The 23,514-nt window shown below is 39.1% G+C and overlaps 1 protein-coding gene across 2 annotated transcripts in view; it reads left to right on the forward strand.

Annotated features, from left to right (window-relative positions):
• The window catches only part of LRP1B (LDL receptor related protein 1B), a 1,698,272-nt gene that overhangs the window by 816,382 nt on the left and 858,376 nt on the right, over window positions 1–23,514 (forward strand). For both annotated transcript variants that reach the window (XM_081095916.1, XM_081095917.1), the window contains exon 7: window positions 8,225–8,387. In XM_081095916.1, the coding sequence (XP_080952042.1) occupies window positions 8,225–8,387 (163 nt within the window). The remainder of the gene's footprint in view (window positions 1–8,224; window positions 8,388–23,514) is intronic.

Genomic DNA, 23,514 nt, shown 5'->3' on the forward strand with positions numbered 1-23,514 from the left:
CCTGTGTTTTTCTTTTTTCTTTTTGAAGTCCACTGTATAAACAGCAACGACATCTTTTTAATTGTATTAAGACCAAAAGAAAGAGAGAAGACAAAAATGGAAGATAATTTTGGACAATAAGGAGTGGATGATTAAATGACAAATGCATTCGTTTTAGTATTTATTTGCTTTCCTGAGTTCAAATGGAGTACTAAGATAAAGAACCCCAGAAAGGCTAAAGAATAGAGACTCTGAACACCTCTGAGGGTGAAGATAAAGGATAGGCCAGGAATAAGAAAGCTTAGAACCTGCTTTTAGACTATCTAGGATAATAAAGACCATTATAGACTGATGACAAAAATGGATACAGAGGCAGAGCAGCATTGAACAAATTGTCAAACTACAGCAGGAAGGCCGGGGAGGGTTGAGAAAGGGAGGGGTAAGAGATCAACTGAAGGACTTGTATGCAGGCATATAAGCATAACCAATGGACACAGACACTGGCGGGTAGGGGAGGCCGAGGAAGGTCAAGGGGAGAAAATAAAGGAGACATATATAATACTCTTTGTAATACTTTAAGCAATAAAACAAAAATTTTTTAAAAAACCTAAAACTCTATATTTCTATTAATAGGGAAACAGTTAACTAAATTATGGTATATCCATGTTGTGCGATGGTCTAAACCTCAGAGCTGTAAGTAAGAGTGCTATCTTTATATACTGATAAGAAAAATACTCCAAGATATGCCTATTAATAAAAAAATAAGATGTAAAAAAAAATAGGCTACTAGATTTCCTACGCTGGTCCCCACAGCCAGGAACAACTTACCCTCTACTTTAGGAGAAATGTGATGTTTGATTTCTGAAGCAGTGAAGTAATATGTATCTCGACTGATAATAGGAAGCCCAGAGACCATGGCTATGAGCAAGGCAAGTACAGACTAAAACAAGAGCATGGCAGGAGATAGGAGGAGGTCAAAGGCAAAAAGAAATTAATGTTACTCTTCGTTGTTTCCAATTTAGGGAGGAGTTTTAGAGGTTTTTGTTTTTGTTTTTGTTTGTTTGTTTTTTAAATAGAAATAGAGAATAATGAATTCTATAACAAAGAGAAAAAAGAAAAATTAAAGAAGTTGTTCAATTTGGGAAGTAAAATCATAATAAAATGCGTTCTTCATCTGTGAACAGAAAACTATATAGATATAATTACAAAAACATTGAATGTTACTTTAACTAAGAATTAAGATTATGGGAGGCAATTGATATCTGTAGAATACCTATTGCATGTTATTGTACTGGATTCATAGTTTTGTTGTCCGATGTAATCCTCTGACCATTTTGTAAAATGAATGTGATGTTTGTTATTACATAAACAATGGCTTTTATAGATATTAGTAACTTTCTCAAGAACACACTTTTAAGTGGAAGGTTAGGCTGGACTAAATGATATACAGTGTTTGCTTTGCTTTGGTGTAATCACACTAGTAGCTTTTGAACCAGTTTGGCTGCAGACAGGTTTTGTTTGGTACAAAAAATGCTTTATAATTTAAAAAATAGTTTACCATATTTAAACAACAGAAGACTTTAAATGACATGTAGAAATCCATATTTCTGTGGTCTTTGAAACAAAGAAGCATTTCAATGTCAAAACAATCAGCTGGGTTTGAGCCTGCCTTTTTAGGGACACAGAAGATTCCAGGTCATCATGGTGGTTTGCCACAATCCATCCACACAAGTATTACATATTTACCTTTATTTTCTAATCCTTGTATTCATTTAAATGTGCTACCTCTGGGTGGTTGGAGATCACATAGCAAATAAAGAAGAAATCAAATACTAAAATTTGTTAATGTGTAATTTTCAGGAGGTTAAAAACATGACATAAAAATAACCAATGGACATAAGACACTGGGGGTTAGGGGAGGCCAGGGGATTGGTAAGGGCGGGAAAGAAAGGAGACATATGTAATACTCTTTGTAATACTTTAAGCAATAAAACAATTAAAAAAATATGTAGTGAAATTGTGTTAACAAGACATTTAGCTCATTAATGAGAGAACCAGCAGGATGGTAAAGTTGGTTCAAAGGAGTACAGAAGAGACTGAAGTATTTACTATCAACGAAAGAAAATTATCCTGATTTAAGATTGTAAAATTAGTAGAAAAGTATTTCATGGCGCACTGGAAAATAAGCTGGGGTTATTTTTACTTCCTGATGGAAATTATTTTCGTCTCTATTGGACAAAAATTATTTGCAATTTATTAGTATACAAATTAATATCTAAATTCATCAGAACTGAGACCTAAGCAATACTAGTAAATTGTAAGTTAAACAAAAATATATTCCCCAGGAGAATTAATCCTTCAGGGTCCTGTTAGACAATGTCCTAGTCTGACATGGAAAGGACATAGGACATTCCTTCCTATATTTCCTTAGTAAGATTTTGACTTTTGTTTTCAATCGTTTATGGCAAGGACCGCTTTATTTATTACTTGAGTAGGTATATTATTTTTCTCGGCCTGTCATAGCAAAATATCACAGACTGAGTGCTCTAGCACAGAAATCCATTTTCTCACAGTCTGAAGGCTGGAAGCCCAGGGCCAAGGAGCCAGCAGGACTGGGCTACTCTGGGGTTTCTCTCCCGGGTGTGCAGATGGCCTTGCCTCTGGTCTCTCTCTGTATGTCCTACTCTGTTAATTTTATAAGGGCACCAGTCCGATTTGATTAGGGCCTACCCTAATGGCCTTGTTTTAAATTAATTATTGCTTCAAAGATTTTATTGTCAAATGCAGTTACATTTTTAGGTACTGGGGATAGGACTTTAACATGTAAATTTTGGAGGAAATGAATCCATAGCACTAAGTATACATATATTTTGATACATTAAAAATGTTTAAGTTCTATATTCACCAACTCTGGTAATTAGTTACCTGCTTTATGCACCCACAAAAAAATGTCATATAACATGTTATTCAATTAATTCAATTATAGATTATATCAATTACAGATTATCATAAGAATTTGTCTTCTTTTGTTGTTGTTCTGCTTACTTTTCTCATGAATTTTTAAGTTAATTTCCACTGGGTAAAACTTTAAATTTTTAGACCTAAGAAATATTGTTTTAGAAATTGTTAATAGTTACTTATATTTATATAATAATTTTATCATTTTCAAAATGCTTTCAATATTATTTAAATTTTCACCAATATTTATATTGAAATTATTTTGTAGATATGAGTGGAAAAGTAACCTTTGCTTTTGGCAATGAAGAAATTCTGAGTGACCATAATAAGAGCCATTTCAAGAGAACAGTAAGGATGAAATCTGAGTGACTTTTGGTTGCAGAATGCATAAAAGCTAACTAGAGAACATAATAATGAGAATATATTTAAAGCTATTCTAGTAACAATGAAGTAATAAAGGTCTTACTACAAAAAACTTAGAAATTATTTTGTAATATTTCATAAAACAATTATTGCTATTTTCAGCAATTTACGATGAACTTTGTTATATATCAGAAAATGAAAATGAAATGCTAAATCTGTTTTCTAGAAAAATTCACCTCTCTCCTTAAACATTCAAATCATTTTAGCCAAATTTATCTATCATCTATTTATCTATCTATCTATCTATCTATCTATCTATCATCATCTATTTATCAGCTTACTTGAACTCTAATTGCCTTAACTTTCCAATCTTAATAAAAATTTCATTAAGATCAGACAGAAACTTCAAATATAAGAAACTAAACCAATTCCTACAATGACTAAGTGTTTGCTAATTATCAGGCTATTTAGTGAGATCTTGCTCCTTCAAGCTTGGATAGTTGTTATGATACTGAGTTGAAAGAAGATGTAAATGCTGTCAAACAGATCTTTTGTCTAGAATTACAAATGCATACACTAAACTAACTGCATGCCTAGCATGAGGGATAAGTCATTGAACATACTCTCACATTATCTGAAACCAAGATATGTACAATGACATTGGAAACATTGGGTTCTGTGCTGTAGCTGATATAATAATACAAAAAGATTAACAATCCAAACAAAGCTTACAGTTACAGATTTCTGGAGACAGAGAAATAGTTCATATTTTTAAAAATTCTGGTAGCTTCCCTAGCTGGTTTGGCACAGTGGATAGAGTGCCGGCCTTTGGACAAAGAGTCCTCAATTTGATTCCGGTGAATGGCACATACCTTGGTTGCAAGCTCTGCCTCAGCCCTGGCCCTGGCCGGAGCCTGTTCAGGAGAAACCAATAAATGTGTTTCTCTCACATGGATGTTTCTCTCTGTCATTCCTGCTCTCTTCCACTCTCTCTAAAAATAAATGGAAAAATATCCTTGGGTGAAGATGAAAAATAAAAAATCTACACTAATAAAAGAGAAAAGTGGTAATTGGCGTACGGCGATACCTTTTTCATTGGCTAATCAGGGCTCTATGCAAATTAACTGCCAACTAAGATTGGCAGTTAACTGCCAACAAGATGGCGGCTAATTTGCATATGTAGGCACAATGCAGGGAGGCGAAAGGGAAAGCAGGAAGAAGCCCCCTGCCACTGACAGTGATCTGAAACCCAGGGGGGAGCTAAGAGCTGGGGGGCAGGGCAAAGGCGGCCCTGGGGCCATGATCGGAGAATCAGGTGCCTTTGCCGCCCTGGCCAGTGATAGCAGGAAGTAGGGGTGGAGCCAGCGATGGGAGCTGGGCACGGTCGAAGCTGGCAGTCCCAGGAGCTAGGGGTCCCTTGCCTGGGCCCAAAGCAAAGCCCACGATCGCGGCGCCCCCCGCTGCCACTGCAGGTCCCCGCTGCCTGGGCCGGATGCCTAGGCCAGAGGCGTTAGGCCTGGGCAGGGGCGGAGCCTGCAACCGCGGGGAGCTGGGGGTCCCCTGCCCAGGAGGCCTCAGGCCTGGTCAAGGGGCCGATCCGGTGATTGGTGATCGGAGGGTGATGAGGGTCAACTCCTCTGGCTGAGGCATCAGGCCTGGGTGGGGGGCAGAGCCAGGGATTGGGGGGATATGATGGTCCCCTTGCCCAGGCCTGAAGCCTGGGTCAGAGGCGTCAGGCTTGGGCGGGGGGTGGAGCAAGCGATCAGAGGGAGATGGGGGTCCCCTGCCCAGGCATGATTCCTGGGCCAGAGGCCTCAGGCCTGGGCGGGGGTCAGAGCCAGTGATGGGGGAAGATGGGGGTCCCCTGTCCAAGCCTGACACCTCTGGCGGAGGCGTCAGGCCTGGGCAAGGGGCCGATCAGGAGATCGGAGGGTGATGGGGGTCAACGCCTGAGGGCTCCCAGTATGTGAGAGGGGGCAGGCTGGGCTGAGGGACACGCTCCCCCCCCCCCCACACCCATGCACGAATTTCGTGCACTGGGCCCCTAGTAAATAAATAAATAAATAAATAAATAAATAAATAAATAAATAAATAAATAAATAATAAACTTTCTGGTTGCTGAACTGGTTGAGAAAAACGTTTCATATGGTGAGTGACACATTTAAATGCTTATGCTTCCATAGGACTGTGTAATTTAGGAATGAAACTATAATCACTTGTTTGAAAATGTGTTTCCAATTAATACAATATCCACTTTCTGTTTGTCCTTGCACGGCATGGTAAACATTCCCACAAAGTCAATGTTCTCTCTGTTTTGCTTTGACAATATACCATTATAAATAATAACTAGAGGCCCGGTGCATGAAAATTCATACACTGGAGGGGCAGATCCCTTTGCCTGGTCTGCCCCCTCTCACAGTCCGGGAGCCCTCAGAGGTGGGAGGTGACCCGGTGATCAGGGGAAGGCGACGCCCCATCACACCTCTGCTGCTGTCACTGCCGGCAGCTCAAGCCTCGGCTGGCCCTGGTTACCTGTGCCTCGGGCAGCCCTGGGCGGCTGGGGGCTGAGGGGACTGGGGGACTCCGGAGGCAGGTGCATGCAGAGCAGCCGGGCTGCCTTGGCGTGGGCCTGGCCTTGCTGTGCACCTGCTGCCCCGGCAGAGCTGAGGGGACTGGGCACTGCCATCTTGTGGCTGTGGGTGCCGCCATCTTTGAGGGCGGGGCAGCCAATTAGTGCATTCCCTCCTTATTGGCTATGGGCACCACCATCTTTGAGGCAGGGCAGTCCGTTAGCATATTCCCTCTTTATTAGATAGGGTGATTACACATGCATATCCATTAGTCTTTCTGTTGAGAAAATAACAACTGAAGCAGCATGTTACTAAGGAATTCTTTTGAAGCATAGAGTTGGAGAAGTGTTTAGGTTCAGATTGAAGAAGGAAATACTTCTTAGTCAATGAATCATAGATTCATAGTGAGTTTAAACAAGGATGCATCAAAGTATATTTTCCATACATAAAAATAAGACTCATAAAATTTAGAAATGAATACAAATCAAAAATGTATTTATTTAAGGCATTATTGAAGAAACCAGCCCAATATTGCTGCTCTAAGAGCATTAGTAGAATAAAGTACTTATAGGTATTTTAAAGGAAAAGAATCTATATACATAAAAAGCCAGCGACCGGAACGCTGTAACAACAGTAATGACCATAATGACTGGTTGCTATAATACCCACTGTGACCAGTGAACCAGCCTGGTCGGGGGTGGGGCTAGTCGGCCAACTTCCGGTGGCCCCTTCCCCCAGGTGGCCCTGCCCCGATGGGTCCCCACCACCCCAATTGGCCCGCAGCCTCTCCCCCAGCCAGTTCCACCCCTGATCTCCCCCCCCCCCAGTCTAATCAGGGGCAGGGCTGCCTGGCCAATTGCCTGTGGCCCCTCCCCACAGCTGGCCACCACTCCCAATCAGCCCCCACCACCCCAATTGGCCTACGGCTCCTCCCCCCAGCCGGCCCAGTTCTGATCGGGCCTAATCAGGGTGGGCTGATCAGCCAACCTCCCACCATCTCCTCCTCCTGACAGGCCTGGCCCCAATCTCCCCAGACTTGGACCGGGTTGGCTGGACCCCACCTGTGCACAAATTCGTGCACTGGGCCACTAGTTTTTAAATAAGATTTATAGTTTAGATTTAAAAATGGTTAATGGTTTGGGTAATAAAACCATGACCTTTGAGATTATCTTTTTTTTTTACCAGAAAAAATCTAACATGAAATTTCACAATCTGATCAAACAGAAAATATTCAAATCAAATATTTTTTTAAGAGTTGCACAATCTATAGCAGCCACTAGCAACATACATTTTTTAATATTTAAATTTGAATTAATTAAAATGAAATAAAGTAAAGATTAAAAGTGTCCCAGTTATATTAGCCACATTTTAAATGCTCACTAGACACACGTGGCTAGTGGCTCCTTTACTGAACAGCACAGATATAAAGTATTTCTATCATCACAGCAAGTACTACTGAACATCATTCTTCTAGAGAATTAATTAATCTTTGAGCAGGCATGTTTCACAATGCCTACACATGCGTTGAAAGAACATTCCACCCCTCCTTTTCCTATACTTCCAAGTTTCGGAAACATTTTGTAAACAAAGGATCTTATAGATATCTCTTCCATCTTCTCCATCCTTCCTTTTTGTAACAGAAAAGGATCTGAAAATAAGGATTTACTTTAAGTTCACAAAAAATGTTCGCCCGTCTTACTACTAAAGAATTTAACTGTGCCATTGAGCCAGTTATGACAATTGTGTTGAATGAACTATTTTGATCAAATGCAAAAACTAGTAAAATTTTATTGTAATACCTATATTTTAGGATTCACAAACTCTTCATCCATTTGGGTCTAGGTCAGTGATGGCGAACCTTTTGAGCTCGACGTGCCAGCATTTTGAAAAACCCTAACTTAACTCTGGTGAAGTATCACATATAGAAATTTTTTGATATTTGCAACTATAGTAAAACAAAGACTTATATTTTTGATATTTATCTTATATATTTAAATGCCATTTAACAAAGAAAAATCAACCAAAAAAATGAGTTTGAGTGTCACCTCTGACACCCATGTCATAGGTTCGCCATCACTGGTCTAGGTCATCCTCAGTCCTTAGATAGCAAGAGGAATGTTATCAAGAAACTGTTTTTTGTTGTTGTTGTTTGTTTGTTTTTTTCTTTTTTAAAGAATACTTAAATCACTTATTTTGGCATAACAACAAATTTTTCTTTGCAGTTTTTTTTTTTTTTTTTATCATAAAACAATCTATACTCCCAAAATGTCCTCTGTGATGGTTTGGGCAGACCTATGGCTCACGATACTTGATTTGCACCTGTGATTCAATGATTTTGTGTGTGTGTTTTTCAGATGTGGAGCACATGGCGATTGACTGGCTCACCAGAAATCTCTACTTTGTGGACCATGTCAGTGACCGGATCTTTGTCTGCAATTACAACGGGTCTGTGTGTGTCACCCTGATTGATCTGGAGCTTCATAATCCGAAGGCAATAGCCATAGATCCGATAGCAGGGTAAGGCATTCTTGTTTTTAGTGTTAGATCTGAAATAATTTCTATTTTAAAAAAAAGATCAGAGTCTGATGACAGTTGTGGAATATAAGACTACAGGATCAATATTTTTTTAAATGTTGATTTTTAACAACTGTGTTAAAGGAAGAAAGAAAAGAGTGTCATTTACCATGCAGATGCTGAGAAACAAACATTTGCACATTTTTATTGACTTTCTAATTTTACAAGCCATTTTCTTGGTTAAAAAGAGATCTTATCTGAGCTCCTTTTAGCTAAAGGCTCATTAATCTTTTCTAATAGTTAATAATTTATCAAAATTAGTCATAAATGTTTAAATCCCCATCAACTTTTTATTTGATTAAAAAGTCAATACATGGATTTTACTTAAATTTTACAAATGCTGTTATTCCAGGAGGAGGGGCAAAAAAGTAGAGTCATCAATTCAGGTCTTTCATCATCAGTATTAGTCAGGGATACTGTCAAATTGATGACATAGTGTACAACTTTTCTTGGAGGATCTGTTGTTTTCTCAGATGTAAGTTGTAGCAAAGATGTGAAAACTGAATTTTATCCTTATTGCTTGAATCATCCCCAGGCAGTTCAGGCTGAAATGTCTGATGGAACATATCCTAGACTGCCATAAGCCTCCGTTCAATAAATGGGAAAATATTTACTGAAGAAACAGCTGTCATCCATATGTGGACTTTTGTCACTCTTTACTTAAAGTCTGATTGACTATTAAGATGCATCATCACAATGGTTCTGATTTTGACAAGAACAGCTTGCACGTAAGAACTTAGCTAGGAAGGCTGTGTAATATAATTCCTGAATGTAGCTCTATTTGTATTTGCAGCAGATGGTTCCTTGACTCAATCTGACTGCAGTGATGCTTCAAGAGGCATTAGTAAAAGAAGTTGTATTTAAACTGATTTGTTTGCGTTGTTGGATAAGTGTAGTAAGAAAAAATTGGAAATTTACAAATGTGCTAGCAACATCCTTTCGGCATTCTGTTTAGAAATACATTTGCTTGCGTGTTTTTCCCCTGCATGTGCTAACTGAATTTCAAATTAGCCTTTAGACAACCTTGTCTGTCAAAAATGTTAGAAGGTGAAACTATTGTATTTCTCCCCTCATTCTACCTCTCTTAGCCTTCCCATTCTTGTAAGCAAAGATCCAGAGATGCTTTTCAAATAAAATGACCCATCTAAGATATATATATGGGCACCATTTCCATTTCTATGCAACAAGGTGGTCTATGTTCTCAAGCTTCCTATTTCCCCCTGTCATTACATGGAAGAACCATATTTTGTCATTTTTGTCAAAGGAATTAGGGATAGAAAACCCCCACATTGTTTGCATTTGTCCTAGGCTGGGTTCCTTTGGGCCTAGTCACTGTCTAAATGTAACTTTGTCATGTGTCATTTATCATAATAAGTTCTTTGAAATTTTTTCTTTGCGTTTGCTCCGTATCTCTAGCACCATTTTTCAACAATGAGTCATAGAAATCAGAGGAGGAAAAGCTCCGCTCTTTTATAAATATAAGCCTAGGTGTAATAGAACACTTTCAAATATATTCTACTTTTCTTTCTTTCTTTTTTTTTTTCAAACATATTTTATTGATTCCCTACAGAGAGGAAGGGAGAGAGACAGAGAGTTAGAAACATCGATGGGAGAGATACATCGATCAGCTGCCTCCTGCACATCTCCCACTGGGGATGTGCCCGCAACCCAGGTACATGCCCTTGACCGGAATCTAACCTGGGACCCCTCAGTCCGCAGGCCGACGCTCTATCCACTGAGCCAAACCGGCCTCGGCTCTACTTTTCTTTTAATATCAGATATGTGGCTAGGATTCCTGTGATGCTGTCTAGGGAAGAAGCAGTAGGTGTTTTCCTTTATAGCTTTAACTTTGGGGCTTGCTTGAGGGTAATTTGAATAGTTGAGACCAGGACTCCGCTGCATGGCCCACTAGAGGAGGGATATGCAAGCTATCTTTTCTCCCACCTTTTCCTAATTGTGCGGGGTGATATATCTTTGCTTTTTTGGTTATGACTTCGGTTGGGAAACATGGGAATGTATTAAAAGCTGACCTGACTGTTAAGAGCTTGCCCTTAATAATGATGGAAATAGAAATAGATTTGACTTACCTCCCTAAAGGCTGCATTGAAAAAATGTATTTCATTTGGCTACACATTTAACTTCACTGTTTCAACTTCCTATTCCATTTTTATCAAAGGTCTTTCATAGAATTATTGTTATTCCCTCCATGAAATTTTTAAAAAATTGATCTTCATTGTTTGAATATAGATTACTAATTCTGGAGATGCTTCTGAAAATTTTTCTTTTACCTTTCAAATTTGGTTAATATATTTTCTTGAAGAAATTTCCATTAGATTGGAAGGTGGCATGGAGATCATAGTCCAACCAACATCAAAACTACCATTTCTGGTGGCTATTTGTCTCTGCTTGTTTAATGATGTAGAGCTTGATGCTGGAGTCACTTTCCCTTTTGATCAAATTCTGGCTGCACCACGACTAGTTGTGTGATATTAGATGCTTCTTTGTACCTTTTTCCTTACCTTAAAAATGATGAATAATGCCCTGATTGCTGTGGCTCAGTTGGTTGAGTGTCATTCGGTCACAGGTTCCATTCCCAGTCAGGGCACATGCCTGGGTTGAGGGCCTGATCTCCAGTAGGGGTGTGCAGGAGGCAGCCAATTGATGTTTCTCTCTCTTTATATATATATATATATATATATATATATATATATATATATATATACTTGCTCTCTATCTAAAATCAATAAAAACATATTTTAAAAATTGTTGAATAATATTCATCCTATCCTAACACTTTCTGAGCTGTAGAATATATGAGTTTCTTTTACATGTTGCCTCAAAAATAACTACTAATGTGTCCAACATTTATGATACTATTATGTATACTACAAACCTTCCTAAAATAGTTTATTTTATATAGACTAAAATATTATATAAGAAAGTACTGAGAAAGAGATGTAGACATGAGAAATAAAAGTGCTATAGCCTGGGAATAAATATGAAGTATATGTAGAAAGGCGTAGGTTGTACAGAGTAACTGTGGTATAAGGACGGTAGCAGAGGCAACATTACTTTAATAATTGATTTTGTGCAAGGTGTATTTAAATTAACTTTAAGGTCTTTCAAAAGAATAAAATCCTTTCCTAGTTTTCTTTGCCATTTAACCTGTTTTTAAATATACCATTGTTTCAATAGTAAACCATATCGTATTTGGGCCTAATGAGAATTATAACTAAGGGCAGAGTGAGCTAGTTTATAAGTTTGTTTCTAAGGCATGGCCCTGAACTTCCTATTAAAATCATCACATTGCCAAGCTGGCGTGGCTCAGTAGTTGAGCAACTATGAACAAGGAGGTAGCGGTTCGATTCCCGGTCAGGGCACGTGCCCAGTGTTGTGGGCTCAATCACCAGTGCGGGGCATGCAGGAGGCAGCCGATCAATGATTCTCTCTCATAATTGATGTTTCTATCTCTCTCCCTTCCTCTCTGAAATAAATAAAAATATATTTTAAAAAATAATAATAAAATAAAATCATCACACTAAATTGGAAACAAGAATTCATTTCACCATGAATGTTAAAATTGTTTCAACAATATTGAAAAAAAGGGGGATCAATTAATCCTAACCATGATAATTATTAGAAAAATTGTATAAACTTAAAGAGATATTTTAACGATAGTACTGAAGTTGGAATTGAAAATTTGGAACAATATATTTTGAAGATTTAGGGTACCATGGATAGATCCAAAATCAATAGTCTTGAGATGGCTAAGTTGAGGGAGAGGGAAAATCTCCTATGTCATGTGAAACAGCAGAAATTGAAAATTTTCCAAGTTCAGTGTTTAACCACTTTCTATGGAGAATGGACTTTTGACTTGTAGAGAGTTATCTGTGGAATTTATTTGTGAATCTATGACCCCATGTTAGTACTGAGGGGAAAGTATGTTGTTTTGTTCTCTGCATGAGAGGCCATCTGCCAGGAAGCAGAAGAGTGAAGCTCAAGTCTCAGAAGTTGAATTCACGTGGAAGTGATTGGCAGTATTTAATAGTTAATACGCCCTTTTCCATCACTCCCCTGGATCCTCACTGTTGGTGAAACTAATCATGGCTGAGGAATTAAAGATAGAATCAAAGTTAACAGCAATCAGGGAGCAGGGCTGACTAATGAGATTCTAATCTGAGATGCTGTGTGAATGTAGGAAACTAGAAAATGAAGCAGGTTTGCCAATGTACACAAAAGGAGTTTTATAACAAGGAGACCCTTGGGGTAAACATCAGGTTTCTCACTCTGTTAGGGAGCTCCTAGAGCCAGCCCTGGTTCCCAGTTAGAGCCTGCACTCACTATTCGCTTGCAATAGGACATATAACTAGGATTGTTACAGTCCATTGACTATTAAACCCCTCGGCTATACTGTGGACAAATTAAAACTACAGATTGCATCCCCCACAATTAACCACTACCTATTGATTTGAGAATAGATGGGTCTGAAGTTGGTATGGTTTTGGACATGAGTAAGCATGTGAAGAAGTGCCTCTATGTACTCTTTTCCTCCTCATAGAAGTATCAGTCTTGAAAAGTCTCATGTTCATCTGCAATTTGTGACTGTCCCTAATCTTTTGAAATTCACATTTACATTTCCATAGGTTGCAAATTGTTAGTCCTAACTTTTTTAAGGCAGAACTACCCTACACACAGGTACACATTTATATTTCTACTAGAGGCCCTGTGCACACAATGTGTGCATGGTGGGGGGTCCCCTCAGCCCAGCCTGCACCCTCTCCAATCCAGGATCCCTCGGGAGATGTCCGACTGCTGGTTTAGGCCCAATCCCCGGGATTAGGCCTAAATCGGCAGTTGGACATCCCTCTCACAATCCTGGACCGCTGGCTCCTAATTGCTCACCTGCCTGTTCACCCCTAACTGCCCCCACCCTGCCAACCTGATCACCCCCAACTGCCCCTCCCCTGCCAGCCTGGTCTCCTCCAACTGCCCCCCCCACTGGCCTAGTCACCCCTCACTGTCCCCCCTGCCAGCCTAATCGCCCCCAAATGCTCCCCGCCAGCCTGGTTGCCCCCTGCAGCCTGCTACTCAGTCGTTTGTTCATCCCTCACTAACCCCTCTGCCAGCCTGGTCATAGGCAGCCATCTTGTGAGGGTGTGAGGGTTAATTTGCATATCACCTCTTTATCATATAGGATAGCTAGCTAGATGATAGACCAGGGGTCTCAAAATTTTTAAACAGGGGGCGGGCCAGTTCACTGTCCCTCAGACTGTTGGAGGGCCGGACTATAGTTTAAAAACAAAAACAAAAAACTATGAACAAATTCCTATGCACACTGCACATATCTTATTTTGAAGTAAAAAAACAAAACGGGAACAAATACAATATTTGTATTTGCATGTGGCCCGCGGGCTGTAGTTTGAGGACCCCTGTGATAGACAGATGGATAATCTCCCACCCTCCTTCACCACTTCAAGATAGTCATGTGACAGTCTTCTACAATTAGATATGTCTTCCCAATGTTTAAGGAGATATATTTCTTACAGTTGATGTAAACATAGTTACCCATAGAATCTTCTTAAATATTCCTCTTCATTAGAAGAAAACCAAGAAAAATAGAGACATTCCAATAGCTCCAATGATAATACTACTGAGTTTATGTACTGACCTACTATGATTTCTTCCTTGGACATCTTGTAGTTAAAGTTTCTTTTTTTTAAAAAAAAAAGCTGATAAATGATATGAACTGCTAAAAGTATATTTTGCGTATTAGTGTACATTTTACAGAATCTTGGTCCCACACATAGGAGCAGTACTTAGGTTGGCAGACTTCTGAATTCATCTATATGAAGGAGAGTGTCAAGGGAGTTATTTGCCAAATTCTTCTTACTCAATGGGTGTTTAATGCAGTACAGTGACAACATCCAAAATCTTATAAATTTGTATGAATTACTCAAAAATTTTTTTACAGTGTTTTCTTGTCTATAGCAATAAATTCAAGTGGCTATCATTATATATCATTAACTGTATTTCTATGATTTTATCTACCTTTAATATATCTATATTATTCAGCTATAAAAAAGCAACAACATTGAAATCTGACCATTATGACATTTTGCTCAGTGAAATAAGTTAGAAGAAAAAGACGAATATTGTGTGATCTCACTTTTCTGTAGACTCTTAAAAGCAAACAAATGAAGAAACAAAAAAAAAAAAAACAACTCCTAGAAAAAGAGGTCAAACTTGTGATTCCCAGTGGCAGAGGGTGAGAGGAAGGGGAATTGGAGGAAGATAGTCAAAAGTTATTAACTTCTAATTATAAGTAAAAAAAGTCAAAAGGTACTAACTTCTAAATACTAGGCATGTATTATAAAACATGATGACTATAGCTAACACTTCTGCATGATACCTAGGAAAGTTGTTAAGAGAGTTTTTCCCAAGGTTGCTCATCACAAAGCGATTTTGTTGTTTCTTTTGTATGAGAAGATGGCTGATAGCAAAACCTATTGTGGTAATCATTTCACAATATATCTAAATTAAATCATCATGTTGTATGCCTTGAACTTATTTTACAGAGATGTATGTAAATTATTTCTCAATGAAACTGAAAAAAATGTGGTATCTAAATATTTATGCTTAACTACAGATGAAATGTGCCTAATGACATCATAAAATAATGTAATGCTTTTTGGTAAAAACAAAACAAACAATATTTGTTTTTGTTCTTCTTCATAATGATTGGGTATAGTTATGGTAACATCATCAACAACCAAACTATTTAGTAAATCTCTATATTGACTTTTTAAATCTTGTTTCATATGGCATAAAATGCAATTTTAAAATAACATAAAAATATTTCTACTTTCTGGAAGCCTTCAGTCTAGGTCACAGAATGAAATTTAGAATTGAGAAATTAATTAACTTGAAGGTATACCTAATTAATCAATTTATCTCGTAAATTCAGTGTGGAACCTAGGTAAAGTGTTTGAAACTCTTGCATTTTTAATGACCAAAAAGCCTCTAACTTGATAATATCTTGGATTCATTTTTTTGATGAAACAAAAATATCCTGTTATTTTATATTATTTGTTGTATTATGAATTTAATTTAATAGTTATTTTGATTGTATACATACAATTTAATTATTTATTAGTGGGAAAAATGAAAAAAAATAATTACTTTTTTTCAAATGCAGTGAAAATGACTGCATTAGACAAATATAATTAATTTTCATAGGGTACACACTAAACTTTGTGGTATCAATAAAATGCTCCTTACAACTCTACTTATTAGAATAGTGGTAGTTGCTTTTATAAACTCTAAATGCAACATAACACAAAAACTATATTTTATGTGCAAGTATGAATACACTGAGGGTATTCATATTTGGTGTACAGCTTCCTCCATGATGATTCTGGGATGGAGGTTCCTTCCATTTTGTGGCTCTAGAATCTCTTGGGGCCTTGGATATTCTCTTCTCAACTAGCAGAAAGGGTATCATGTTGAAGATATATAGACACAGTAGCATCTGGCTAGGCAGTTGCTGTACATGACAACACCATACCATGGAAGTGAGAGCGCGCATGTTTTCATTTATTTCTTTTGTGCCCTGACCTGTAATCAAACCTACAACTTTTTGGTATAGGGGAAACTGCTCCAACCCATTGAGCCACACCAGCCAGGGTGAACACTTGCATTTTTTTTTTCATTTTTTTTAAAAAATATATTTTATTGAGTTTTTACAGAGAGGAAAGGAGAGAGATAGAGAGTTAGAAACATCGATGAGAGAGAAACATCGACCAGCTGCCTCTTGTACACTCCCCACTGGGGATGTGCCCGCAACCCAGGTACATGCCCTTGACCGGAATCGAACCTGGGACCTTTCAGTCCGCAGGCCGATGCTCTATCCACTGAGCCAAGCCGGTTTCGGCAACACTTGCATTTTTAATGACTACTTTTCCATTTCTGCCACAGTCTTCTCTTCTGGCTAACAAATACTCATTTGTACTCTTCTTACTATACATAGAATGCACTACACTTAGGTCAAAGTAGAGGATTTCCAGGAGATGAACAATTATCTCCATCATGTCCTTTTTGGTCTCTTGTTGTACAGCAATCTATGAAGCAAAAGAAAAGATATCTCACCCACTGTCCCCTTCACACCCTATATACATTCATGGGTCAGAGATTGAATAAAAATTGCCATTTGGAAACAAGAGTGGAGGCATACAGTGGTGATGGTGCAGAGCGGTAATGAAATCCTGTGGGACAAATGGAGTAAAGACCTTCTGTCCTGGTAGTTGGGAAGTCACTTGTCTAGACACTTCTTATCCCGGCAGTATTTCTCCTTGCCCACTGTTCTCCTTTACTTACACTTCCTTTGAGAGGTCCTTTCTAGTCTGTTGTACTCAACACTATAGCTGAAGTTAAAAATGGGGAATATCTTCCCTGTGGGGGCTCTCTATATTACAGACTATTTCTTGTTCCTTTCAAGTTGTTTTAAGGCTTAAAGATAAAAGGGATTTTGTTTTAAGGTTTAAAGAGACAAAGCTCATGGCTTTTGTGTTTATAAATTCCCTTGAAAATTAGTATAAAATGGATTTCTTTTTATCCCATTCTATGTCACAATAACCACATTCAAAGTTATACTTTAATAATAATTATTAAATCCAATTTATTTATTTCCACCTCACTCTTTTGGTTTCTTCTTTTACCCTGTTAGTATATTTTGAGATCTGAAAACAATGATTTAATGGGAAGCAAACACCTTTTGTCAAAAGGCTAAATTCTTCTGTTAAATCAAGAAGTCTTAATTGGCATTTATTGCTCAAAGCCATTTTCAGTATTTTTTCTTATTATTCAAGACCTAGAAGCAATTGGCTTTTCCAAACCTGGGAGGCCCAGTTGTGGGCTTCTTCTATTCTCTTTCTTTTTTTTTCTTTTTTATTTTTTTTGCAATCAGTCAGCCAATTCTAACCTACATTATTTTATTTGGTAACTTTTTGCCAAAGTGAGCACACAACTTTTAATATTTTTAAATTTATTCCCTTAAATCCAAGGACTCAATAAGTACTTGTTTTTCTTTCAACATATTTCCAAGATACTGCATATAACTCTTTTAAAATTTTTATTTGTTGATTTTAGAGAAAGAGGAGAGAGAGAGAGAGAGAGAGAGAGAGAGAGAGAGAGAGAGAGAGAAAGAGAGAGAGAGAGAGAGAGATATCTGTTGTTTCACTTATTTATGCATTTATTGGTTGCTTCTTGTATTTGTTCTGACTGGGTTTCCAACATGCAGCCTTGGTGTAGTGGGACAATGTTCTAACCAACTGAGCTACCTGGCCAGGGCACAAATGACATTTTTTTATCTAATATTTTTAACCTTGAATATATCTAGTCCTGAACAGTAGCCTGCTGCTGCCACCTTATCATTGAGCCAATAGATTTTAGGTTTTCGTGTAGGTAGTTATGCACTTATGCTACCAACTTTTGAATTTGTTATGGTACCACTTGCTGCCAAAAATGTCAGTGGACAGAAAGATGGAAATGTCATTTTATCTGTAACTAGAGGCCTGGTGCACAAAAATTTGTGCACTCGGGGGGGAGGGGGAGGGTCCCTCAGCCCGGCCTGGCCTGTGCCCTCTCACAGTCTGGGACCCCTCGGGAAATAACGACCTGCTGGCTTAGGCCTGTTCCCGAGTGGCAGCGGGCAGTCCTAATCCCTAGGTGCAGCCCCTGGTCCAGCTCAGAGCAGGGCTGATTGGGGAGTTGGGGTGCCGCGCCCTGTCATGCACAGAGCAGGGTGGATCGGGAGGTTGCGATGCCACACTCAGTTACACTCAGGGTAGGGCTGATTGGGGGGTTGGGGCACCGCCCCCTGTCACACTCAAGGCAGGGTCGATGGGGAGGTTGCAGTGCCACCCCCCTGTCATGCACAGAGCAGGGCCAATTAGGGGGTTGGGGCACTGCCCCCTGTCACGCACAGAGCAGGGCCCATCAGAGCACTGGGGAGCTCCCCCCTGTCATGCACAGAGCAGGGCCCATCAGGGGGTTGGGGAGCTCCCCCCTGTCACTCACAGAGTAGGGCCGATAGTGGAGTTGGGGCACTGCCCCTGACACACACAGAGCAGGACCCATCAGGAAAGTTGGGGCTCTGTACCCTGTCATGCACAGAGCAGGGCCCATCAGGGGGTTGAGGAGCTCCCCCCTGTCACCCACAGAGCAGGGCCGATCAGGGTTTGGGGCGCCGCCACTCTCACACTCAGGGCAGGGCTGATTGGGAGGTTATGGCTCTACCCTGTCACACACAGAGCAGGGCCCGTGGGGTGGGTGGGTTGGGGCGCTGCACCCTGTCACACACAGAGCTGCAGGGCGATCAGGGGGTTGGGGCGCCTTTCCCTGTCATGAACAGAGCAGGGCCGATAGGGAGGTTGTGACCCCGCCCCCTGTCACACACAGAGCCGCAGGGCGATCAGGGGGTTTGTGCACTGCCCCCTGTCACGCTGATCCCGGTGCCGGGAGGCCTCTCAGCTCCGCTGATCCCAGTGCTGGGAGGCATATTACCCTTTTACTATATAGAATAGAGGCCTGGTGCGCAGGTGGGGGTCAGCTGGTTTGCCCTGAAGGGTGTCCTGGATCAGGGTGGAGGTCCCCACTGGGGTGCCTGGCCAGCCTGGATGAGGGGATGATGGCTGTTTGCAGCTGGTCACACACCCTTCAGGGTGAGGGTCCCCACTGGGGTGCCTGGCCAGTCTGGGTGAGGGGCTGAGGGCTGTTTTCAGGCTGGAACTGAAGCTCCCAACTGCTCCTTTTTTTCTTTTTTATTCTGGGCCAGCTTTAGCTCTGATGCTTGGCTCCAGCTCTGAGGCCTCAGCTGCTGAAAGTAGGTATCTGGTTTGTTTAGGTTCTATAATTGAAACTCTGTATCAACTCCAGCTCTGAGATCCCGGCTCACTGAAAGCTGGTTTCTGGGGTTTTGTTTAGCTTCTATATTTGTTGCAAGGTTTCTTAAACTGCAAGTTCAGAGGCCGGCAAGGCAGGTGGGGAACGTTGCAGTCCTCCGTCACTGAAGCAAGCAAGCCTCATGTTCAGTTTAAGCTTCCTGGCTGCGGGCGCCATCTTGGCTGACAGTTAATTTGCATATCACCCCTGATTAGCCAGTGGGAAGGGTAGTGGTCGTACGCCAATTACCATGTTTCTCTTTTATTAGATAAGGATGAGTTATTTTCATTAGGTTCATTTTTTACTTTTGTTTCATATATCCAAATCATCAATTAAAAGTTTGCCTGGAAAATATACAATTAGATAAACAAGTAGGTTATACCCTGACCAGAGATTGAAATAACAGACATCTCCACATTGGGGCAATTTATTTAAATAACTGGTTCCAAATTCCTAAAACTTAAATTCTTTCTTGTCTGAAATGGGGGAAAACACTGTGAAAACATTTTATTTTCAACTCTTTAGACATCAGAATGATAATTATTCTATTTGTGCATCTTATGATCTTACTACTATTCACAGAAGGTCATGTTTTCCAGATTGGGAGTCTTGGATTTTATTGGATACTTGCTAGGTATTATTTATCTTTTTGTTTTGTTTTGATTTGAAGCATACTCTGAATAAATGTAATGTTTGCAAAAATTCTGAGCGTAGAGGACAAAATCAATTATTAGTGAGGATAATAGTAGAGGTAGAAGTAAAAGAGAAGACAGTTGAAATTGTATGATAATAGTATGTTTTAGAATGCTTTTGACATTAACAAAAATCCTAATTCCAGCTGGATTAAATGATAAATTCATTTGTTTTCTCCTTTAAGAGAAAGGCCAGAGAAGAGCACGCTTGGTTAGGTCCAGGCTTGGCTGAGTTGTTGCTGCAATGACATAACTAGAGAGCCATATCCCTTCCATATCTCCACTTTGCCATCTACTGCTACATCCTAATTCCTTTCCCTCCCTGGTCGTAAGGTGCTACAGGGGGAACTGAGGAAAATTGCTTCCTTATTCTCATGCAGCAGGTCAATATGGGCTCTAAACCTGTTACTTCAGCCTGAATGGACTACATAAGGTTGCTTTCTCAGACCTGGAGCAATGTCAGTCTCTAGGACAGTGATGGTGAACCTATGACATGCATGTCAGAGGTGACACACGAACTCATTTCTTTGGTTGATTTTTCTTTGTTAAATGGCATTTAAATACATAAAATAAATATCAAAAATATAAATCTTTGTTTTACTATGGTTGCAAAGATCAAAAAATTTCTATGTGTGACACGGCACCAGAGTTAAGTTAGGGTTTTTCAAAATGCGGACACGCCAAGCTCAAAAGGTTCGCCATCACTGCCCTAGGAGGATACCATGTGCTGTTTGCATTTGTATTAATTAGAGTCCGTCTCATGATCTGGAAGTGGGTTCAATGTCCCTAAGTCATATGGGGTTTGGTGGTGGTAGGGGTATGGGGCATTATAGCTACCTGAACTTTATCAAGTTTCTGTTAAAAAAAAAAAAAAAAAAAAAAGCACTCCTGAAAAATACAAAACAGATACTTTCAATGCCAATGGAAGAGAGATGTGCTGATTCAATATCAGAATATTTGCTGTGGAATGCACACTACTTGAGAGCAAAATCGTCTTCTTCCTAATGGGTATTTTGGGGATCTTTACCAAAGCCCTGAGAATACTAGATAAGGACGGTAATGGAGATGGTAATGATGATGTTGGTGACAAACATGACAATGAAAACTGGATCAGTAACACCAGGGAAGGTGACGCTTGCCTCAACAAGGCAATTATTGGAACTGAATGGCTATCAGTCATGTTTTTTTTTTAATTTTATTTGAAGCATGCTAAATTTAAAGAGCAATTCCTAATTTTTCCACAGATAAAGATATTTAGTGACTTCCCAGTTAATAAGACAGGCATAGGTTTAGATGATTGAAGATAAGGACATTTCTAATTGAAAAGAAGGACTAGCTGCTGGACACTCTACCTTCTTTAGATCCTCTTACTCTTTGGATCTGTATATGTTTCTATTATTAGAAGACAAGTATCCAAATAGGATAAGCAGACTGATAATTTATAAGTTTGAGGTTGCTTAGTAAAGAAAATATTTTTTTAAGGTAGGCCTGTTTCATTTTTTTAAAAAAATTTCATCGTTCTTTTATATATCCGATTACATTTATCAGATAATTTATTATTACATAATTTTAAATATGTGCCGTAACCGGTTTGGCTCAGTAAATAGTGCGTCGGCCTGTGGACTGAAAGGTCCCAGGTTCGATTCCGGTCAAGGGCATGTACCTTGGTTGCAGGCACATCCCCAGTAGGAGGTGTGCAGGAGGCAGCTGATCGATGCTTCTCTCTCATCGATGTTTCTAACTCTCTATCTCTCTCCCTTCCTCTCTGTAAAAAAATCAATAAAATATATTTAAAATTTTCTGTTTAAATGTTAACTATATTCTATTAAAATTAATTACATTAAGATGAATAAGAGTGACTATCAATAACTCATAGGTCTTCTTTGTTTTGTAATGATTAAAACCCAAATCCAATGTTTTCAAATAAATTGAGAATATTTATTTTAGCCAGTTATATTATAAATACATTTAAAGGATTGGTGTCCCTGCCTTAAACATCTTTAATTAATAGTATTTTTAAAAAGTTATATCTAAGCTATGGCATTTTCTGGGAGTAGTCTTACTGAAGTTTTGAATTAGAAAGGACATTACTTTATATATTTGTCATAATAATCTTCTTAGGGTTCAGATTGTAGAAGCATATGTAAGGCAGCTGAGATCAATTATACATAATACTTTATGGAGCGTTCTGCTCTGCCTCTTTGTCCTGTTGGAATTGATGGTCATTATGTCACACGGAGTTCATAGTGAGCTCATCTGTGCTCTGTGAACTTCACTATGGTGGAGGTGATTTTATTGAACATGTTCTCATATATGATCTCAAGTACCCCGGAATCTCATCAGTCACCTAAAGGCTAAACTATGTTCCTCTTGCATATGGAGAAGTGAATCAATTAACTAGTTTTGCATCATCTATCTTGTTTCTCTTGTGCTTTGTGCCACTTCAGATTGTGAATTTGAAATTCTGATAGGGCCCATTTTATTTGAGAGCCAGAGAAAGAAAAGAGATTAATCTCAACAAAAATGTTACTGGAAGTTTACTTTAAGCCAGTCATTGTTCTAAGCATTTCCTTTGCATTGATCAATTTCATCTTTACAGAACTGTGAGGTGCTTAGTAGTAGTATCATCTTTCACAGGTAAGGTTTAAAGCCAATCAGTGTTACAGTCAGGCTTAAACTCAGCAATGTCACCCCACAGCCTGCACTCTTATCTACTACCTACACCCACAATGAGTCAGCGTTAAGTGAGGGAGCTTTAAGATGAAGTATGTAGGGATCTGTGTGTGCCAGCATTCATCCAGAACACTGGGGACTCAGCCCTGAGGAAAATAGCACTGGAGAGTGTGCAGGGTGGGAATGTTTAACCTTAACATGGGGCACCTGTGAGTTTGCATATGTATCAACTCCATGAAGAGGAATAAAAATGACACATAGAATTTGTAGCTGAAAATTTAAAACAAGAACCTAGGTGATATTTAGGAAAAGGAAAAATCACAGAAAAAGTGGAAAGATCAGAGGTTGGGGCAGGGGAGTATGGAGAGCTGAATAGATAGAATACAGAAAATCTTAGGGTCATAAAACTATTGTTTGATATTTTAACAGTGACTACATGTCATTATGCATTTGGCAAAACCCGAATAACTAACTGTACCACATAAAGGATGAATCCTAATGTAAACTATGGGATTTAGTTAATAATGCATCAATATTGTTTCATTAATTGTAAAATGTGAACACACTGATGCCAGGTGTTAATAATAGGGGAAATGAGGAAGAAAGGGATGTATGGGAACTCTATCTGCTCAATTTTCTATAAACCTAATGCTCTAAAAGAAAGTGTTCATTTTTTAAATAAAAGGAATAGAAAAGAAACTGTTGTGAGTGATCATATGACTGTACTTGTGGATCAGTCAGGAAACAGATGACTACTTTGGAGTAAT

The sequence above is a fragment of the Myotis nattereri genome (genome assembly GCF_964212035.1).
Source record: "Myotis nattereri genome assembly, chromosome: 7".
In the NCBI taxonomy this organism is placed as follows: Eukaryota; Metazoa; Chordata; class Mammalia; order Chiroptera; family Vespertilionidae; genus Myotis; species Myotis nattereri.